At 43.1% G+C, this 15,832-nt stretch overlaps 1 protein-coding gene across 7 annotated transcripts in view; it reads right to left on the reverse strand.

Moving 5' to 3' along the window:
• Window positions 1-15,832, reverse strand: part of SASH1 (SAM and SH3 domain containing 1) — a 244,748-nt gene that overhangs the window by 174,276 nt on the left and 54,640 nt on the right. For 4 of the 7 annotated variants that reach the window (XM_026505004.4, XM_026505002.4, XM_026505003.4 and 1 more), the window contains exon 1: window positions 12,646-12,798. The exons of the other annotated variants lie outside the window; for them this stretch is intronic. In XM_026505004.4, coding sequence (XP_026360789.2) covers window positions 12,646-12,765 — 120 coding nt within the window. In that variant the 5' untranslated portion in view covers window positions 12,766-12,798. Of the gene's footprint in view, window positions 1-12,645; window positions 12,799-15,832 lie in introns of those variants that run through there. 7 annotated transcript variants of the gene reach the window in all.

Here is a 15,832-nt window from a genome sequence, read left to right on the forward strand (position 1 = left end):
TTTCAGAGTCTAAAATGTAGTTATCGTTGTACAACAGTGACCACTAGTCACAACGAAGGCACTGCGGCAACATCAGCCTGCCTTCCTCTGCACTAATAAAGCTTGTTTTGATTCGGACCTTCTTGGAACAAAAGGTAGTGTGTCACTACCCCATCCCCATGCATTTTGCTAAGTCATTTTTCTACCAAAACAACGCTCAGAGCCTCATCAATCCTTGCTGCCAACTATATTGCATAATTCAGTACTTATCTTGACCTAACTAGCAAATTCAGGCCTCCAACCAATCTTGCTTTGGCTTGTTCACTCAGTCTTTGGCTGATTCTCTGGAACCATCTGTAACCCAGTGCCTCTGAGCAACACTTGCCCTGGATTTTCCCCTTCGTATGCAAGGACTTGAAAAAGAACATCCTCATACTTGCCTGCAAGTAAGTCCACAGGTATACAAACAACAGGTTTATGTGTCTTTCCAAAAATCTTGATTTTTTTAAAAAAGTCAAATCTACTATTACAAAAACAAACTGTTCTGCAGCTTGAAAAACTTTTTGGCTGACAACAGGAGAGTTTGCCTTTCCCAGTGCTGGGGAAGAGGGCCTTCCTGTTTTCCACAATAGAAGGACAAACTGGAAGTCATGAGAAATAAAGTGGTGTTGTTCCAGAATGTGTAGCAACCTAGTGACAATGAGACACCAGACCTTCGTGTCTCTCTCTGCCTCCTTGGAAGAGGTGAGCCCGCAAAGCCCTGATTATATGCCATCCTGACCTACATAAACTCTGACACCCAAGACCCCGGAAGAAACCAGGCAGCCTGGGTGGAAAATTGGAAAACACAGACCACAGATCCCCTTCTGGCTCTACCCCCAAACTCTGCTCAAAGAATAGCGGAGCCCGCATCCAGCTGGGTCTAGTCTGCTTCAGGCGGCCATCTGCAAACAGTCGCAAAAACACAACTTCAGTGTTTCATATCTAACAGATAAACTTAGAAGTCTAAAATTTGCAGAAGCCAAAATCAACTAGCAATTGTTGCATTATGGGTATTGAAATTATGGACAATGAAATGTCAGTGTATTTAAAAAGGAAACTAGGAACCCCAGCTTACTCCCATGGCTGAAGAACAGACACTGCCAACAAGACTAGGTTTCTGGTGCCTGTAAGAGCTTTAAACCAGTCAATGTATGTAAAGACATACGGGGAAGTGTAAGGAATTATACCGATGTAAATATCATTATCTAATCTCTACAGCAGCACCTCTTAGAGTAAGTGATGTGATCTGCTAAAAATCTCTTCATGTTTAAGGAGTGAATTAGTTCTATTTGTCTCTGCTCCCAGTTTCTATGGAAGTTCATCCACCATGGAAGGCATCCTGCCTTCTAAAAACACAAAGCCTGGAATGTGCAGCTCTTCAGTGATGTAAGAGAGGGAGTCCTTTGATATAGAATGTGGGGGTTACTATCTGACATTCTGTTCTGTTGAAACAGCACAGAGTTCTTTGCTAATGCTAAAGTTACATCACACAGATTTTACTGTATCTTTCATGTACCACTTATGAATCATTTGATACCTATTTGCTTTAAAGCTCACCATACAGTCTCAGTTTCATAATAGCCTAATCAAGGCAAATCACCACATGCATCAGTGTTATGAGGGGCTTTCATTAAGTTACCACCTGGACCCCACATGTTACATAAGTTGGAACATCATGCCGCAGAAGGCACTAACGACCTTCCCCCAGTAGTCTACGTCCTAATGCGACGCTTTTGTAGAAAGTTTTCAATTAAACTGTAATTCATGAAAAAATATGCCTTAAAAATGAAATGTTTTATCTTTCCAGTAGAAAATGTTCATGGTCTTTATAGACTTTCCCGAAGATTTCCCATTCCTTCCAGTTTTCTTTAGATGCATAATGAAGTTCCCCCCAAATAAAAATGTACTATGTAAGTGGCAAACTTATTCATTACAAGCTTAACAATTCTTCCTCAAACCACAGCGAATCCCATTTTCTACCATATTCACACTGAAATGTGTCCGGTGGGGACACTCCTATGTGATACTTGCAGAAATTCTTGACTGGAGACCGAAGACCCCTAATGGAGATGCAAATATCCAGAATAAATGACTGGCAACCCTGACAGAAACAGCGGTCAAGTCAATAAAACCCTGGGAAAAGAGTTCACGAAAAAGCTCCAGACGATGAAAATAGATCTAGTACATTCACAGGAGTCCAACACTCAAAACATAAAATTGTTAGTTAAGTGGATGCTTTCGAAATTTTACAAGTTTCTAACAAACCAACTATTAAAGAAGGTCCTCATATTATTGCAATTTGAACCCCATTTAAATAAAAAATATGTTTTCATTACAAATACCTTCTTGCCTCCAGAAAACCCTGCCTATTCACAAGTTTTAAACATTCTCTCTTAAGTATAGCGAGAATATTTTTAATAAATATTTCCTAACATGTAACCTGAATTTATGCATTTATTTATTTTTTTAATTAAAAGATTTTATTTAATTATTATTTATTTATTTAATTAAAAGATTTTATTGCACAAGCAAGGGGCAGGGCAGAGGGAGAGGGAGAAGCAGTCTGCCCGCTGAGCAGGAAGCCTGATGTAGGGCTCAATCACAGGATCCTGGGATCATGACCTGAGCCCAAGGCAGACACTTAACCGACTGAGCCACCCAGGTGCCTCGTTAAGCATTTATTTTTAAGCCGTGTATTTTAAAAACAGCATTTGACATAAATTAATAGTTAATATCAATTCTAAATTGAGCATGTAAAATCAGATCATCTCTCTATCTAAAGATGAAAAGTGATGGGAAATTAATTCACATTCTAACTAAAGGAGATCCAACTATTACTAGTTAATAAAAACGAACATTTATGATCTGCTTACCATATGCCATGCAGTTTTAGTGATTCAGTTCATCTCATCACATTTGATGATGCCGGTGGCTATCGTGCTCATTTACAGATGAGGAAACCGAGGCACAGAATGGTTAAGGAACTTGGCCAGGTCACACATCCACTAAATATCTGAAGCCAGTATTTGAACCCAAACAGTCTGAACTACTCCCTTTGTTCTTAACTACTCTACAAAACAATCTTCCAGTTTTCTAAGATGTTTAATCAATTTTTTGTTTGTTTGCAAATGTTCTAATTCTGTTACTCTTCTATTTAAAACTTGAAAAATGTATTACTACTTTTTTTTTTTTTTTTTTTTTTTTTTTTTTTTACTAAGACCTAGTTTTTTAGACTAGTTTCAGATTCATAACAAAACTGAGGGAAAGGTGCAGGGATTTCCCCTGTATCTCCCACCCCCACATACACAGAGCCTCCCCATTATCAACATCTCCACTGTGGTACTGTGATTTATACTAAGATATTATGTACTTGGTCTTCCTCCCAATCCTGGCAGAGGGCTCCTAAAACTCAGAATTTCTGGAGTGGTAGGACTATCTTGCCAGGTCACTGGGAGTCCCTTCTGAGCACACCTGAGCTTATGCTAATGAAGTGCCTTAGGGTGGGGCCCCTAGAAATCCTCCATATCAGGCTGGTTGCCGGAAAGACCAGAAGATCAGAGCTTAGGAACTTTCAGTCTCAACCCACCCACCCCCACCCCCAGACAGCAGGAAGGTGCTTGAGATTGAGTTCAATCCACAGCCAGTGGCCAATGATTTGATCAATCATGCCTGTGTAATAAAACCTCCATAAAAAACCAAAAGGGCAGATTCAGAGCGCTTCCAGATTAGTGAACACAAGGTGTTATGGGAAGTGACACCCCGGAGAGCATGGAAGCTCTCACATACCTTGACCTTCGCATCTCTTCTGCCTGGCTGGTCCCGAGTTATAGCCCTTTATAATAAACCGGTGAGCTAGTAAGTAAACTGGTTAACCTAGTAAGTTGGTTTCCTGAATTCTGTGAGCTGCTTTAGCAAATGAATCTAACCTGAGGAGGGAGCCATTTGTAGCCGTTCATCAGACGTTCAGGTAACAACCTGGACTTGTGACTGGCATCTGGAGTAAAGATAATCTTTAGAACTGAGCCTTCAACCCGAGGTAGACAGCGCCAGACTCGAGTCATGGCGCTCACGTTGTCAGTGTCCTCTGAGAAGTGGACAATTGCTCAGTGGTGTTGAAAAAACCCCATCAGGGGTGCCTGGGTGGCTCAAACAGTTAAGTGTCCAACTCTTGATCTCAGCTCAGGTCTTGATATCGGGGTCTCAAGTTCAAGCCCTGCGTTGTTGTTAAACAACAACAACAACAACAAACCCCCATCAGACCCACTAGAGTAGTATGGTTCTCCCCCCTGATGAACCTACACTGACTCTTCCCTATCACTCAAAATCCAAAGCTTACAGTATGGGTCACTCTTGGTGTTGTACGTTCTCTGTATCGGTTTGCACAAATTTATAATGACATGTATCCACCATTATAAAAACCCTCTGTGCTCCATCCGTTCATCCCTCCTTCCCCCGAACACCCCCCACCACTGATCTTTCCACTGTCTCCAAGGTTTTGCCTTTTCCAAAATGTCACAGAGTCAGAAACCTTTTCTGATTGGCTTCTTTCATTTAGTAATATGCATTTAAGGCTCCTCCATGTCTTCTGATAGCTTGGTAGCTCATTTCTTTTTAGCGCTGAAAAATATTCCATTGTCTGGATGGACCGCAGCTTATTTATCCGATCACCTACTGAAGGACATCTTGGTTGCTTCCAAGTTTTGGAAATTATGAATAAAGCTGCTATAAAACGAACCCGTGTGTGTGTTTGTGTGAACAGAAGTTTTGAACTTCTCTAGGTAAATACCAAGGAGCACAATTGCTAGATTGGATGGTAAGAGTATGTTCAGTTTTGTAAAAAAACACCCAACAGTCCTCCCAAGTGTCTGCACCACTTTTCATTCCCATCAGCAATAAATGAGAGTTCCTGTTACTTGACGTCCTCTTAAGCATTTGGTGTTGCCAGTTTTCCGCATTTGGGCCATTGTTATAGGTGCGTTGGGGTATCTCATTGTTTTTGTTAAAAAAAAATTTTTTTTAACCCTGGTTATTTCCAAATAAAGACACCTGTAAAACTGCCGAAGTTTATTTTGTAAGTGAGGTCTTTAAAATCCTCGGAAAATTAGTGTAAGCAAAGATACTTATTCTTAAATTAGAATATTCCTTTCTTCTACAAATAACTTGATATTACAACACTGCCTTTTTAAAAGCACCCTAAAAAGCTTATAAACATTTTTTTTAGCTCTAATAAAAAACTTGTTGGTTGACAGCAAGTCTTAGGCAAAAGTATTAAAGTCCAGGGGGTGCCTGGCAGACTCTATTGGAAGAGCATGTCACTTTTGATCTTGGGGTTGTGAGTTCGAGCCCCACGGTGGGTGTAGAGAGTTCTTAAATACATAAACTTAAAAAAAAAAGTATTAAAGTCCACAAAATTAACTAGGATAAAATTTTAAAGTAACTAGAGCTCAGAATAAATACGAAGATTTTTTTTCATTGTTTCTCAAAGGCACATTACATTAAAATTACAATTATATGCATTTTTTTTCACTTTTAATTCTACTATTAAACTGAATAGCAGGAGAGAAAATGAAGCCGTAATCAAGCAGAGTCATGGGTAGACACACCAGACCCTCCTTACACTACGTGCTGTAAAACCAAACTAACAACGGATGAAGCACCAAAATTAACTATGAGTCCAATCTGCGTCACAGCCACCAAGGAGAGCTGCAGTGTACCTTCTATGATAAAGGGCACAAGAGTCCAAAGAGCCTTCATTATAAAGACAAACGTATTCATGTTTTTGCCAATCATTTTAGAAGGGTGAAAGACAGCCCTTCAGAAAAGAAAGAATACTGATTACAGAGAGGACAAAAACTATCTCATTATCAAGCTTTTGTCTTCTGAGTCTCAGAGATCCCCTCAAGCCTGGGTACCCAGTGTCCGTGCTGGAGTGTCTCTATCACCCGGCTTGACATGCAAGAAAAAATATAAGCGAGGTTATCTCAATGAAGCATCTCATCTCATGAAGAATTAATGTTATCCAGTGAAACGTATTACAGAACAAAAGATGGGACGCTAGACAGCTGGCCAGGAGCACAGCTAATGCTACAGTTTTCGGGTCTCATTACCAAAAGTAAATCAATCTATAAATGAGCAAAGCATCTGAAAAATGACAAATCCAAATGGTCACAAAAATACATTTTACCTCAAAATCAGTCTGAAGGTTTGATTAAGCCTGACAGTGTCAGTCTGTACTCACTGGTATTAAACGGCACAGTTAATTCTTAGAGCCTTAGCCTCTACCCATTTAAATTCACTATTCTTTTTGTTTTTGTTTTTAAGATTTATTTATTTTAGAGAGAGAGAGCATGAGCAGGAGGGGCAAAGGGACAGGGAGAGTCTGAAGCAGGCTCTGTTCAGCACAGAGCCCGACGTGGGGCTCCATCCCAGCACCCTGAGACCGTGACCTGAGCCGAAACCAAGAGTCGGCTGCTCAACCCACTGAGCCACCCAGACGCCCCTAAATTCACTATCTGGAGATCAACTTTATTTCTACTGTATGATAAGAACGTGTGTAAGTACATGAGTAAGTACATCATGCATCACTGAGATTATTATGGTTAAGTCTGAAGCCAGAAGCACCCTGAAAAAGAATACATTAGACAAACAACTAATTATAGGTTTTCCTCTCATGTCCTTTGTAAAATTGAGCTGCAGGCTTGCTTCTGAATCAATATGCACAACTGGATACTTCTCTCTACTTCGCTGTGCTCTGGAATTAGCTTTTAGAAGATGGAATTAAGATCATTTAGCTGTAACACTGTGTGCATATTGCTACAAATAATAATTCCCCTCTTTAAGGAATAGCACATCGTTCTCTCCAACAGATAAAGACAGGTAGATAGATATGTGTACATATCTACGTGCCTAGATATCTTTTGCTTTAGAAAAAAAAGAATCCTAAGACCACAACATCTTAAAAACCTCTGGCACTAACCCAGCCTACTTGTGAGCTTAAGAGAATCACCAATAGAAAGGGACCACGGAGCAACCCTTGACTACTTAAGAGATACTGAGTCAACTATGTGAACTAATGGAAGTCAGATACATAACACGATATGTTTCATAAACATTTAGCCCAGGTCTCACCATTGCCAACTCATCACCCACCAAAGTTACTTCTGTAAGACACAGAAGGGAGTTGCTCACTGGAGCCCACTGAATGACTGCACCCACCTCAGTGCCCCTCACTTTCTCATTATTCCCTTGGCTCTGCCCAGGAAGCCCTGCTTCCCTTCTTTCTTCCTTACCCCTCACTGGAGAACAGCTCTCAAGGAAAGCCTAACTCAGGGCCTCAGTCCCAACTGAATAGCATTTCTGGGAAATGGCCTCCCTCTGCACCAACGCCACCCTGGCCCCCACTCTGTGCCCTGGGCTGCCTGTGCACACTGCTTTGCCCACTGTCCTGTGGGACTGAGGGCTTCTTTACAGGAGGGACGCGGAGGCTGCTGCAGTTTTTCCTACAGAACTACGACTTTCTGGAAACCAGGGGCAAGTGTCGCTAGTACTTAGCCCAACAGCTTAAGCAAAAAGGTTGATAATAAATGTCTCAATAGATTTGTGAAAGAATAAGCTATAAAACTGCAACTAGGAGTTAATTTCTGGGAAACAACACATGATCCAAATCCCAGCTCCTGTTTACTATCTTTGCGGTTTAGGACACCCATGTATATGCCTCCATTATAAAATGGGGACAATAATGCTCATCGGTCACAAGAGAGAATCTAGGAAGGTAAGTATGGGAAGGGCCCGGGACAGTACTGGGACCCAGTGGTTGGGAAAACTTGCTGCCCCACCCCCACCAGCTGCATTCTATCACAGAAGCTGGAGTAAACAATGAAAAACAAGAATATTAGTAGTAAGTCAGGTGGAAAAGGAAAGGGTTACAAGGTAGAGAATGGCAGCTGAAGGCGATGAGTAGAAAGAAGGGGGGCGTGAAAGGTCACTGTAGGGCAGGGATCTCTTCCCACAGCAAGATATAGTGACTCCAGCCAGAATTAGGAGACTTTATTTTGTCTCTGGCAAAGAACTGAAAATCAGGAGGCCGTAGAGTTTTCTGGTCCCTACTCTGTACCTTGAGCCTTTAATTCCTCCTCTAAATGAGGGGGTGGAGGGCTCACTTCCAAGGTCTCCGCTCCCTGTGCTACATCACCCTGCAACTTCACTTATAAAAGCCACAAGGCTTTCAGCTGGTGAACAGGAACATAAAATTAAAATGAAGTCACAATATTTGAAACAGGGGCGGACTCTCAAATTCCAAGACCTAAAATTAATTAAGTCATTAGCTGATGGGCTAAACAGGAGACCCCACCCATAGAATATGTAAATTAATGCTTTCAAAGGAGTTCGAATTTTAAAAGCCCCTTGGGGATCTTACTAACATCTCCCCTCCCCCGACACTTTGCCTAAAACTACAAAGCAAAGGGGTGTGTGTGGGTGTGTGTGTGTGTGTGTGTGTGTGTGTGTGTGTGTGTTAAGGGCTTTCTTCAGTAAACAGCAAGACTGGATAAACCTAACAGTTGAAGACTACTACCGACTTTTCTGTGGCTTACATAGGAATAAGAATGGGGGAAGGTCCACAGTATCTCCATACAATGGATATTCTCTAAGCATTGCTAGGAAATGGGTGTAAATTGTAGGAACCAAGCAGGGAACAGAGGAAAAATAAGGTTTGGGGGAGGTGCATCTTGCAGGATCTTGCAAACAATAGGCACTTACTAACTCCCCTCTCCTCCCTTCCCAGTTAGCAAGTAGCTTACAAGGACTGGCTCAGCTTTAAGAAGTCCTCCGATTCTGAAGGAAAAATAAGAACCATCACAACTTACCGAATGGATAATCAGTGCCGAAAATGGGATCTACCATATCTAATAACCTTAACAGTTCCTACTTATAAAAACCACTACCCTCCCGGCCTCCCCAAAAAAGGAATATTGTGTCTGCAACATGGAGTAAAGATTAAAAAAAAAAAAAAGAGTGAAATCCCACAGGATCCTAACTTGTTTCACACTTCTCCGCAGAAATGTAAGCATGTCGTCGTGAAAGGTGACATGCTTTGAAAACCCAGGCAGACCACATGTAGTTGAGTTAGGGAACAGAACACATTTCAGAAGAAAGCCATCGTCTGATTGCTCAGGGTTTACAAACATTTCACAATCTGCCATTACCGTTTCCAGTGGAAGCACCCGGATTCTGGTTTGCATGATGAAACTGCTCGAGCGGTAGGTTCAAGCAAGAGCAGAATTTATTAATGTCTTCATAAATCCACCCCGTTACAGAGGGTACGGTCTCTACAGAACTGGACTTTGATGTGGCTCCTGAATTTAAGAAGTATATACTTTCTTCCTTTTCCATTCAACAAAAACCATGTACTCAGGACCCAGTAAGTCCCGGGTACTGGGGAGTAAAAAAAAAAGGGGGGGGGGGAGTAAAATACTGACCCTGCCGTCCAGGCACTCACAAGGGCTAGTGTTTCAGTAAGCTCGTTCTTCTCCGAATTCTCTATTTACATATTCACTTACTAGCACTTATTCATTCTAGCACAGCCTGAACGTTTTCAGGACATAAATTATACTATTATTTCTTCTCTAAATAAGCATTTTGTTAACAAATTATCTAAAAGTAACTGGTTGGTTCACAACTGTGCAGGACTGAATTTAAATGCAAAATGTGTCCTAATGAACTCAAACAACCATCCTGTATTTACTGAGATCTGGGGCAACACCCTTCCCAGGGTTAGAACCTACAAAATCCCCCCAACCCCGCCCCCCCGCGGATGCGGTGACTCTCAAGTCGGAAAAGGGAGCTGTGCTCATTCACCTAAAAAATGTTTAACTTAATACGCTTGGAGGTTTGATTTCTACACACAGAGGAATCCAAAAAGTAAAAGTAGCTACTGTGCCTGAAGTCTTCTAAGTATGTTTGGATGTGTAATTCCCCTACTACCTCAAGTTCAGTACTTAAAAAGAACCTTCCAAGTAGCATTTTCCTAAAATACTGGATGTAATTACATTTCTGCTATATAGATCTGGGACAGTTAATGGGGGAGTATCATGGCATCACCCTACCAGCTGGTAGAGGTCAGAGAACTGGGGTGCAGTCTGTCATTGTCACTAACAAGGTGTGTGTGTGCCATGGGTCAAGTCACTTCATCTGCGCAGGCTGATAGACTGCAAAATCTTATTTTAAAAATGAAGGAAATGGTATCTTTTATCTCAGAAAGAACAGAGAAAGTGAACTGTCATTTTTGTCTTGATGTATTTCTAGAAAGACAGTGTCTCTAAACACGTGGATGACAGTTTCCTAAAACCAGAAAGAATAAAGATCCTTTTAACATGGTGACTTTTTACAGACATGCAAAAGGAAAGATAACCCGTATCTTCTGAATTTTTCGAAGGAACAATCCTGACGCCCACGTTTACCCCAAAGGAAAATAAGATTGTCTAAAAGATGGGAAAACACAGAAGTGAACATACTCGCTTTGGGACAATCATTTACATTCTTTCCAGACTCACACTGAACTACTGACTCCTTAAGAAGTACATATTTTCTTTTCTCCTACATCTGCCCTTTGAATAACAGGTTTGAGCTTCTCCAGCCCCACCCCATCTTTTAAATCAGCCAAAGAACACTCTGCTACAACTGACCCAACAGCGCTGGAATCTGCCAGGGAAGGGAAAGCAAATCTTCAGAAAGTGCCACCTGCCAACCAACCCCCCCCCCACCAAGCAACCCTGAGCCCATATTTCCATTTAAGTGAGCCCCTCCAGCTCTCCCCTCCACAACCACACCCAAGTAGGGGATGCAATGTGATGTTATCAGACCAATTTTCTCAGTGACTAAAAATTTACAGAGCAGGATCTTAGGAAGAAATAACAAGATAAGTCTCCTGCTTGACTAACATAAAAAACAATCTATCACTGTAACTTTATTTTTTTTAAAGATTTTATTTATTTATTCGACAGAGATAGAGACAGCCAGTGAGAGAGGGAACACAAGCAGGGGGAGTAGGAGAGGAAGAAGCAGGCTCATAGCAGAGGAGCCTGATGTGGGGCTCGATCCCATAACTCCAGGATCACGCCCTGAGCCAAAGGCAGACGGTCAACCGCTGTGCCACCCAGGCGCCCCTATCACTGTAACTTTAAAATATTCATTGCGTTTCCTGAAATTTCACTAAAGGCCCCATATTGATCAATAAAGTTCAGAAAATACAAAAACTTGAGACTTTAAATTTTTAAAAATATACTTCTTCTAAATACTGGAGAGTGAAAAAAGCAGAAGTCTTTGACCAATCTTCCCTGGTTTTCTGTATAGGAATAATCAAAAACACCAATGAACACCTAAAATGAATTAGTGAGACTTTAGGATGTCTGGAAAGATGAGACACGAGACTTTGGCAGGGGGAAAAAATAGAGAGCTATCATTTACTGAGCACCTACTACATGTCAGTATGCTGAGCACTAGATAGACATCAACATAACTAAACCTCAGAGAACCTAAGAAGCAAGGTAATGAAACTGAAGACCTCATTTCTTTGCCTCCTTTTGGCAGGTAATGAAACTTAAGATCAGTGGGGTTGAATACCATGGCCAAGGCCATGCAGCCAGTCAATGGGAGAGTGGGGATTTGACCCAGCCTCACTCACTCCAAAGCCCACGTGCTTAATTCCTGTGCAAAAAAAAAAAAAAGGTACACTTCTCATCATGCCCAAAGAAGAGTTTCTTTTCAAAAACTACACCTTCAATTAGAAAAATAAAAGACCCCAAAGTAAATACAGGGCCTTTTCCGACAACTGCCAATTCCAAATCTTTAAACTGAAATCGACTCTTTGTGCGGATTAAGATGTCTGACTGTAATAACCCCCACCTATCTGATTCCGTTCTACCTGCCTACCTACAACTCCACCGAAAAACATCTACTAATTCCCCAGGGCTTTGAACCCTGAACAATTCAAAGCTTCAACCGCCATGCATAAGAACTATTTTACAGAAATTATGCCAAATCCATGGGCGGTTTTAGTTACTGGGCATTTCAAAATACATGACAATACAGATTTAGCAAAATAAGTCCTATTGTTTTTAGTTCCAAATATAAAACAACAAATATCCTGTAATTCTACAAGTTGAAAAACTGCAGAGTAAGTACACTCTTTGGTGGTTCTGAGTAAGAAGATGGTTTGTTTTCCTCTCGGTGGTCAGTCAACAAATGGTGAAGAGATAAACATCAGTCACATCAGCCTCTTTCCCAGTCCAACTGTGAAAGCTCAACAGCCAAATACTATTTATTTACATCCACTCTTTGAAGGAGTCTTTCTAGCCTTTTCCACACCAACCTCTCAGCAGGTGTCCCAGATTAAACTGGTGACTATCGTACCCGATTGTTCAAGATCTTTGATGTGATCTCTGGCTGGTTATTTTTTAATTAGGGTTTGAAATCCTATACCGTGTGTATTTAACCCCCTGGGACGACTCGGAGGAGGGGGTTTGCCAGGTGGGCGAGCGCGAAGGCAGCGCGGGTGGCGGAGGGGGCCGTCCCGCACGGGGGCCCGCGCCCCGCCCCTCCCGCGCCCTCCGGCTCCAGGTAACTCACCAGAATGCCCATCACGTCGGTCCAGAGCCGGGAGAACGCCTCGGACATGCCAGCGCCCCCCTCGGGCTCCGGCTCGGGCTCGGGCTCCGGCCCCGGGCCGGCTGCTCCCGCGTCCTCCATGGCCGCGTCCCGCGCGCGCGCGCGCCGGCCGTGCGTCCGGGTCCCCCGGGCGCCCTCGCTCCGCACCAGCGCGCGGCCGGCCCCCCGGCGCCGGTCCCCGCCCGCCGCGTCAGCGAGCCGCGCCCCCGTGCCGCATGCCCCGGCCGCCCCTGCGACCCCGCGGGGGCCTCCTCGCAGGCACCCGCACCTCGGCTCTCGGTGGCGGCCGGCCGCGCGACTGACAACTCCAGAAACTTTCCCAGCCCGGCTCGGGGTAGCAGGAGGCAAAGTCCGCACCACCGAGTGGTACGGCGGGGAACTCCGGCGGCCCGGCAGCAATTAAAGCCGCTGCACAGGCGTCTCTTCCTGTGACCGGGACCAGCTAACTAAGGCACGCGACTCATTCCTTCCAGCAAGTCTGGGCAGGGCCCCGCGGGGCTGAGCGCGGTGCCTCTGCCCCCGGGCGCGCGCTGCTCGGGACCCCTCTCTCGAAAATGAGCTCTTCCAGCTCCACATGACTTGCTCCCCTCGATGCAAAAGAAAGCGTTTAGCAACAAAAGGTGCTCTGATGTCAGGCTCTTTGCATGGAAATGAGCCACAGACAGGAGAACAAACCGCCTGTTGAAAGAGCAGCCGCGCGGCGTCTCCCGCCTGCCCCAGCTTCCAATCGCGCCATTCACGGAAGCATTTTTGGTCCCAGAAACTCGAGAAAGTGCGATCTTGAAGCTACTCCCGCGGAATGAGTTTCCCGGGTCGTCGGTGTCGTTATACAATCCGCACCTCGTGCCTCGTGAAGTCAAGCGACCTAAGGAAATACAACTGCGGCGGTCAGCCAAGACTTGCCGAAGCGAGTGTGAAAGCTTGGGCACGAGCCATTGTGTGTACCGTTTTTATTATGAGCGGGACAGTTTGGTTCCTGGGTGCCCACAATGCCCTCCATTGCTAGGGGTTTCAGCTGTTTGGGGGAAATGCGCTCTGGGTTTTAATGGTTGCCTTCCAGTGAGGGCATAGGGAAAAGGGCCATTCTCAAAACGAAATGTTACGGTTGTAACCATTGAGCCAACACACACTCGGGGTCCCGGGTGTGTGTTTTTCCAAGGACAAGATCCATGACAGGTTTGTTTTATGAGGCAAATAGCCCTGTAAAGGTATTTATCCTTTTGTGGTTCGTTCTTTAAAACCCACTCAGAGAATTTCCTCTGGGATATGACAATACACGTCACATCTGATTTGGTGACTGATCACTTCGTGAAACAGTTAAGAAACGCAAGGAAACGGCCCTTCTGTGAAACGGCTGAGTGTTACAAAAAAGCAGGGGGGATGCCCCAGGGAGAGAGCCCTTGCCCGCTTTAGAGGCCTCTCCCCGTTTTCGTTTTGTTTCTCCTTCTGAGTCCACATAAAAGGAGGGGAATGAGAGCATGTTCTTGAAATCCCCTTCCTAAAGCAATAATTACTGGAAGCACGGATCACTGCAAATGGGTGAATAGCCCTTACGGGAAAGTTCAAAACCGAAAAAACTTTTCCAAAAGTAATTAAACTTATCAGTATGATCCCTGATGATGAAAATCCCTGATTTTTGAAAGGAAAGAAAAAGAATGAGAAAATTTCCCCTTGAGACTTAAGTAGGCATCATGTTGAAGTGTCCAGAGTGCTGGGGACTAAGTCAACATGGCCAGGCCTGGTGCTTTTCCTGGGTTGATGTGGGAGGTATACCAGATGCGTGCCCTAAGATGCTGGGTTAGGGGAAGGCTAGGTCTCCAGCACCAATCATGACTCTTTCTTCTTGACTCATCAGACAGCCTAGGGGCAAAGCATTTAACCTTTCCATGCTATAGTTTCCCAATCCTAGCTGAGGCAAGGCCTCACTAATTGCCACCTGACTCCTGAGGTGATTTTATATTTCAGGGTCATCTAAAGATAGGTACTTTTTAACAACAACACTTATACACCTATCGATATAATTAAACCTTAACCAGCATTTTGGCCCTTCTAGAAATCAACCTACCCTAGATATTTAAGTTCCCTTTTTTCGGTGCTCCCTAATAAATATATAGGGAAAAGAGATAAGTAATATTTGGTGGGGTTGGGGGGATGTTGATACTTATAATTTTGCTGTCTCTAGATAAATAAGAACTTTTGAGGTGGAGTCACCATTTAACTTCTACAACATAATTTTGTTGACCATTTAAAAAATGAGGCTGAACCTCTTTACCCTCAACTTCAAAATGCATAGTCTCAAAATGAGGCCAATTACTTTTCCCAAATTTGACTCTTTTCTCCTGTAGTTAATGCCAATCATTACTTTCAAAAATTTCTTTGGGGGCTTTTTAACAAAATGTAAAGGAATGATCGTCAACATCATGATCATATTATTTCAGATCCCATACACTCCCATTTAACCTAAGAGCTTTTTCTAACAGAATTACACCCCGTGAGGGTGGAAAAGGGCCTTGGAGGTGATCTGGGTGAAATCCCTCACTTCACAGACGAAGAAAGGGGCTCCAGTGAACTTTAACAACGAATCCTAGTGACCACAGCCACATAGCAGAATCAGTCAGATGACTTGATGACTTTTAAATGTCTTTCATCTCTACTGTAATTATTTGTCCTTACAAAGATCTGCAGGGTAGGCAAGTGTAGATGTGCCACTAGGATGTGTATCCAGAAAGTACAAAGGAATCCTACTCGCCCTTTCCCCCTTTCCATCAGGACTCTCTCATCTAGCTAATTGGAATTGTTATGATGTTGGTGAATGAATTCCAAGGAAAGAAAGGGATCTAGAATATTTTCCAGAAATCTAGTGGAGACCCAAAAGCCAATTGTGAAATCAATTCTGGGAGTCCTAATAAATATTTATTGCAATGAATGAAGAGTATCAGAATGTATTCATAGAGAGTAAATATCAATAATACCTATCTCACTGTTAGTTCTTAAAAATTAGTCATTGCACATATATATACATGTGTGTAACACATTGTGTGTGTGTGTATACGTATACACACACACACACACAGGCATATATGTATAAATGTAAACATGGCTTGCTGTGTAAAAAGTGGTTCTTGCTGTGAGTCAGGATCTTAAAAGG

The sequence above is a fragment of the Ursus arctos genome, unplaced genomic scaffold (genome assembly GCF_023065955.2).
Source record: "Ursus arctos isolate Adak ecotype North America unplaced genomic scaffold, UrsArc2.0 scaffold_13, whole genome shotgun sequence".
Taxonomy (NCBI): Eukaryota; Metazoa; Chordata; class Mammalia; order Carnivora; family Ursidae; genus Ursus; species Ursus arctos.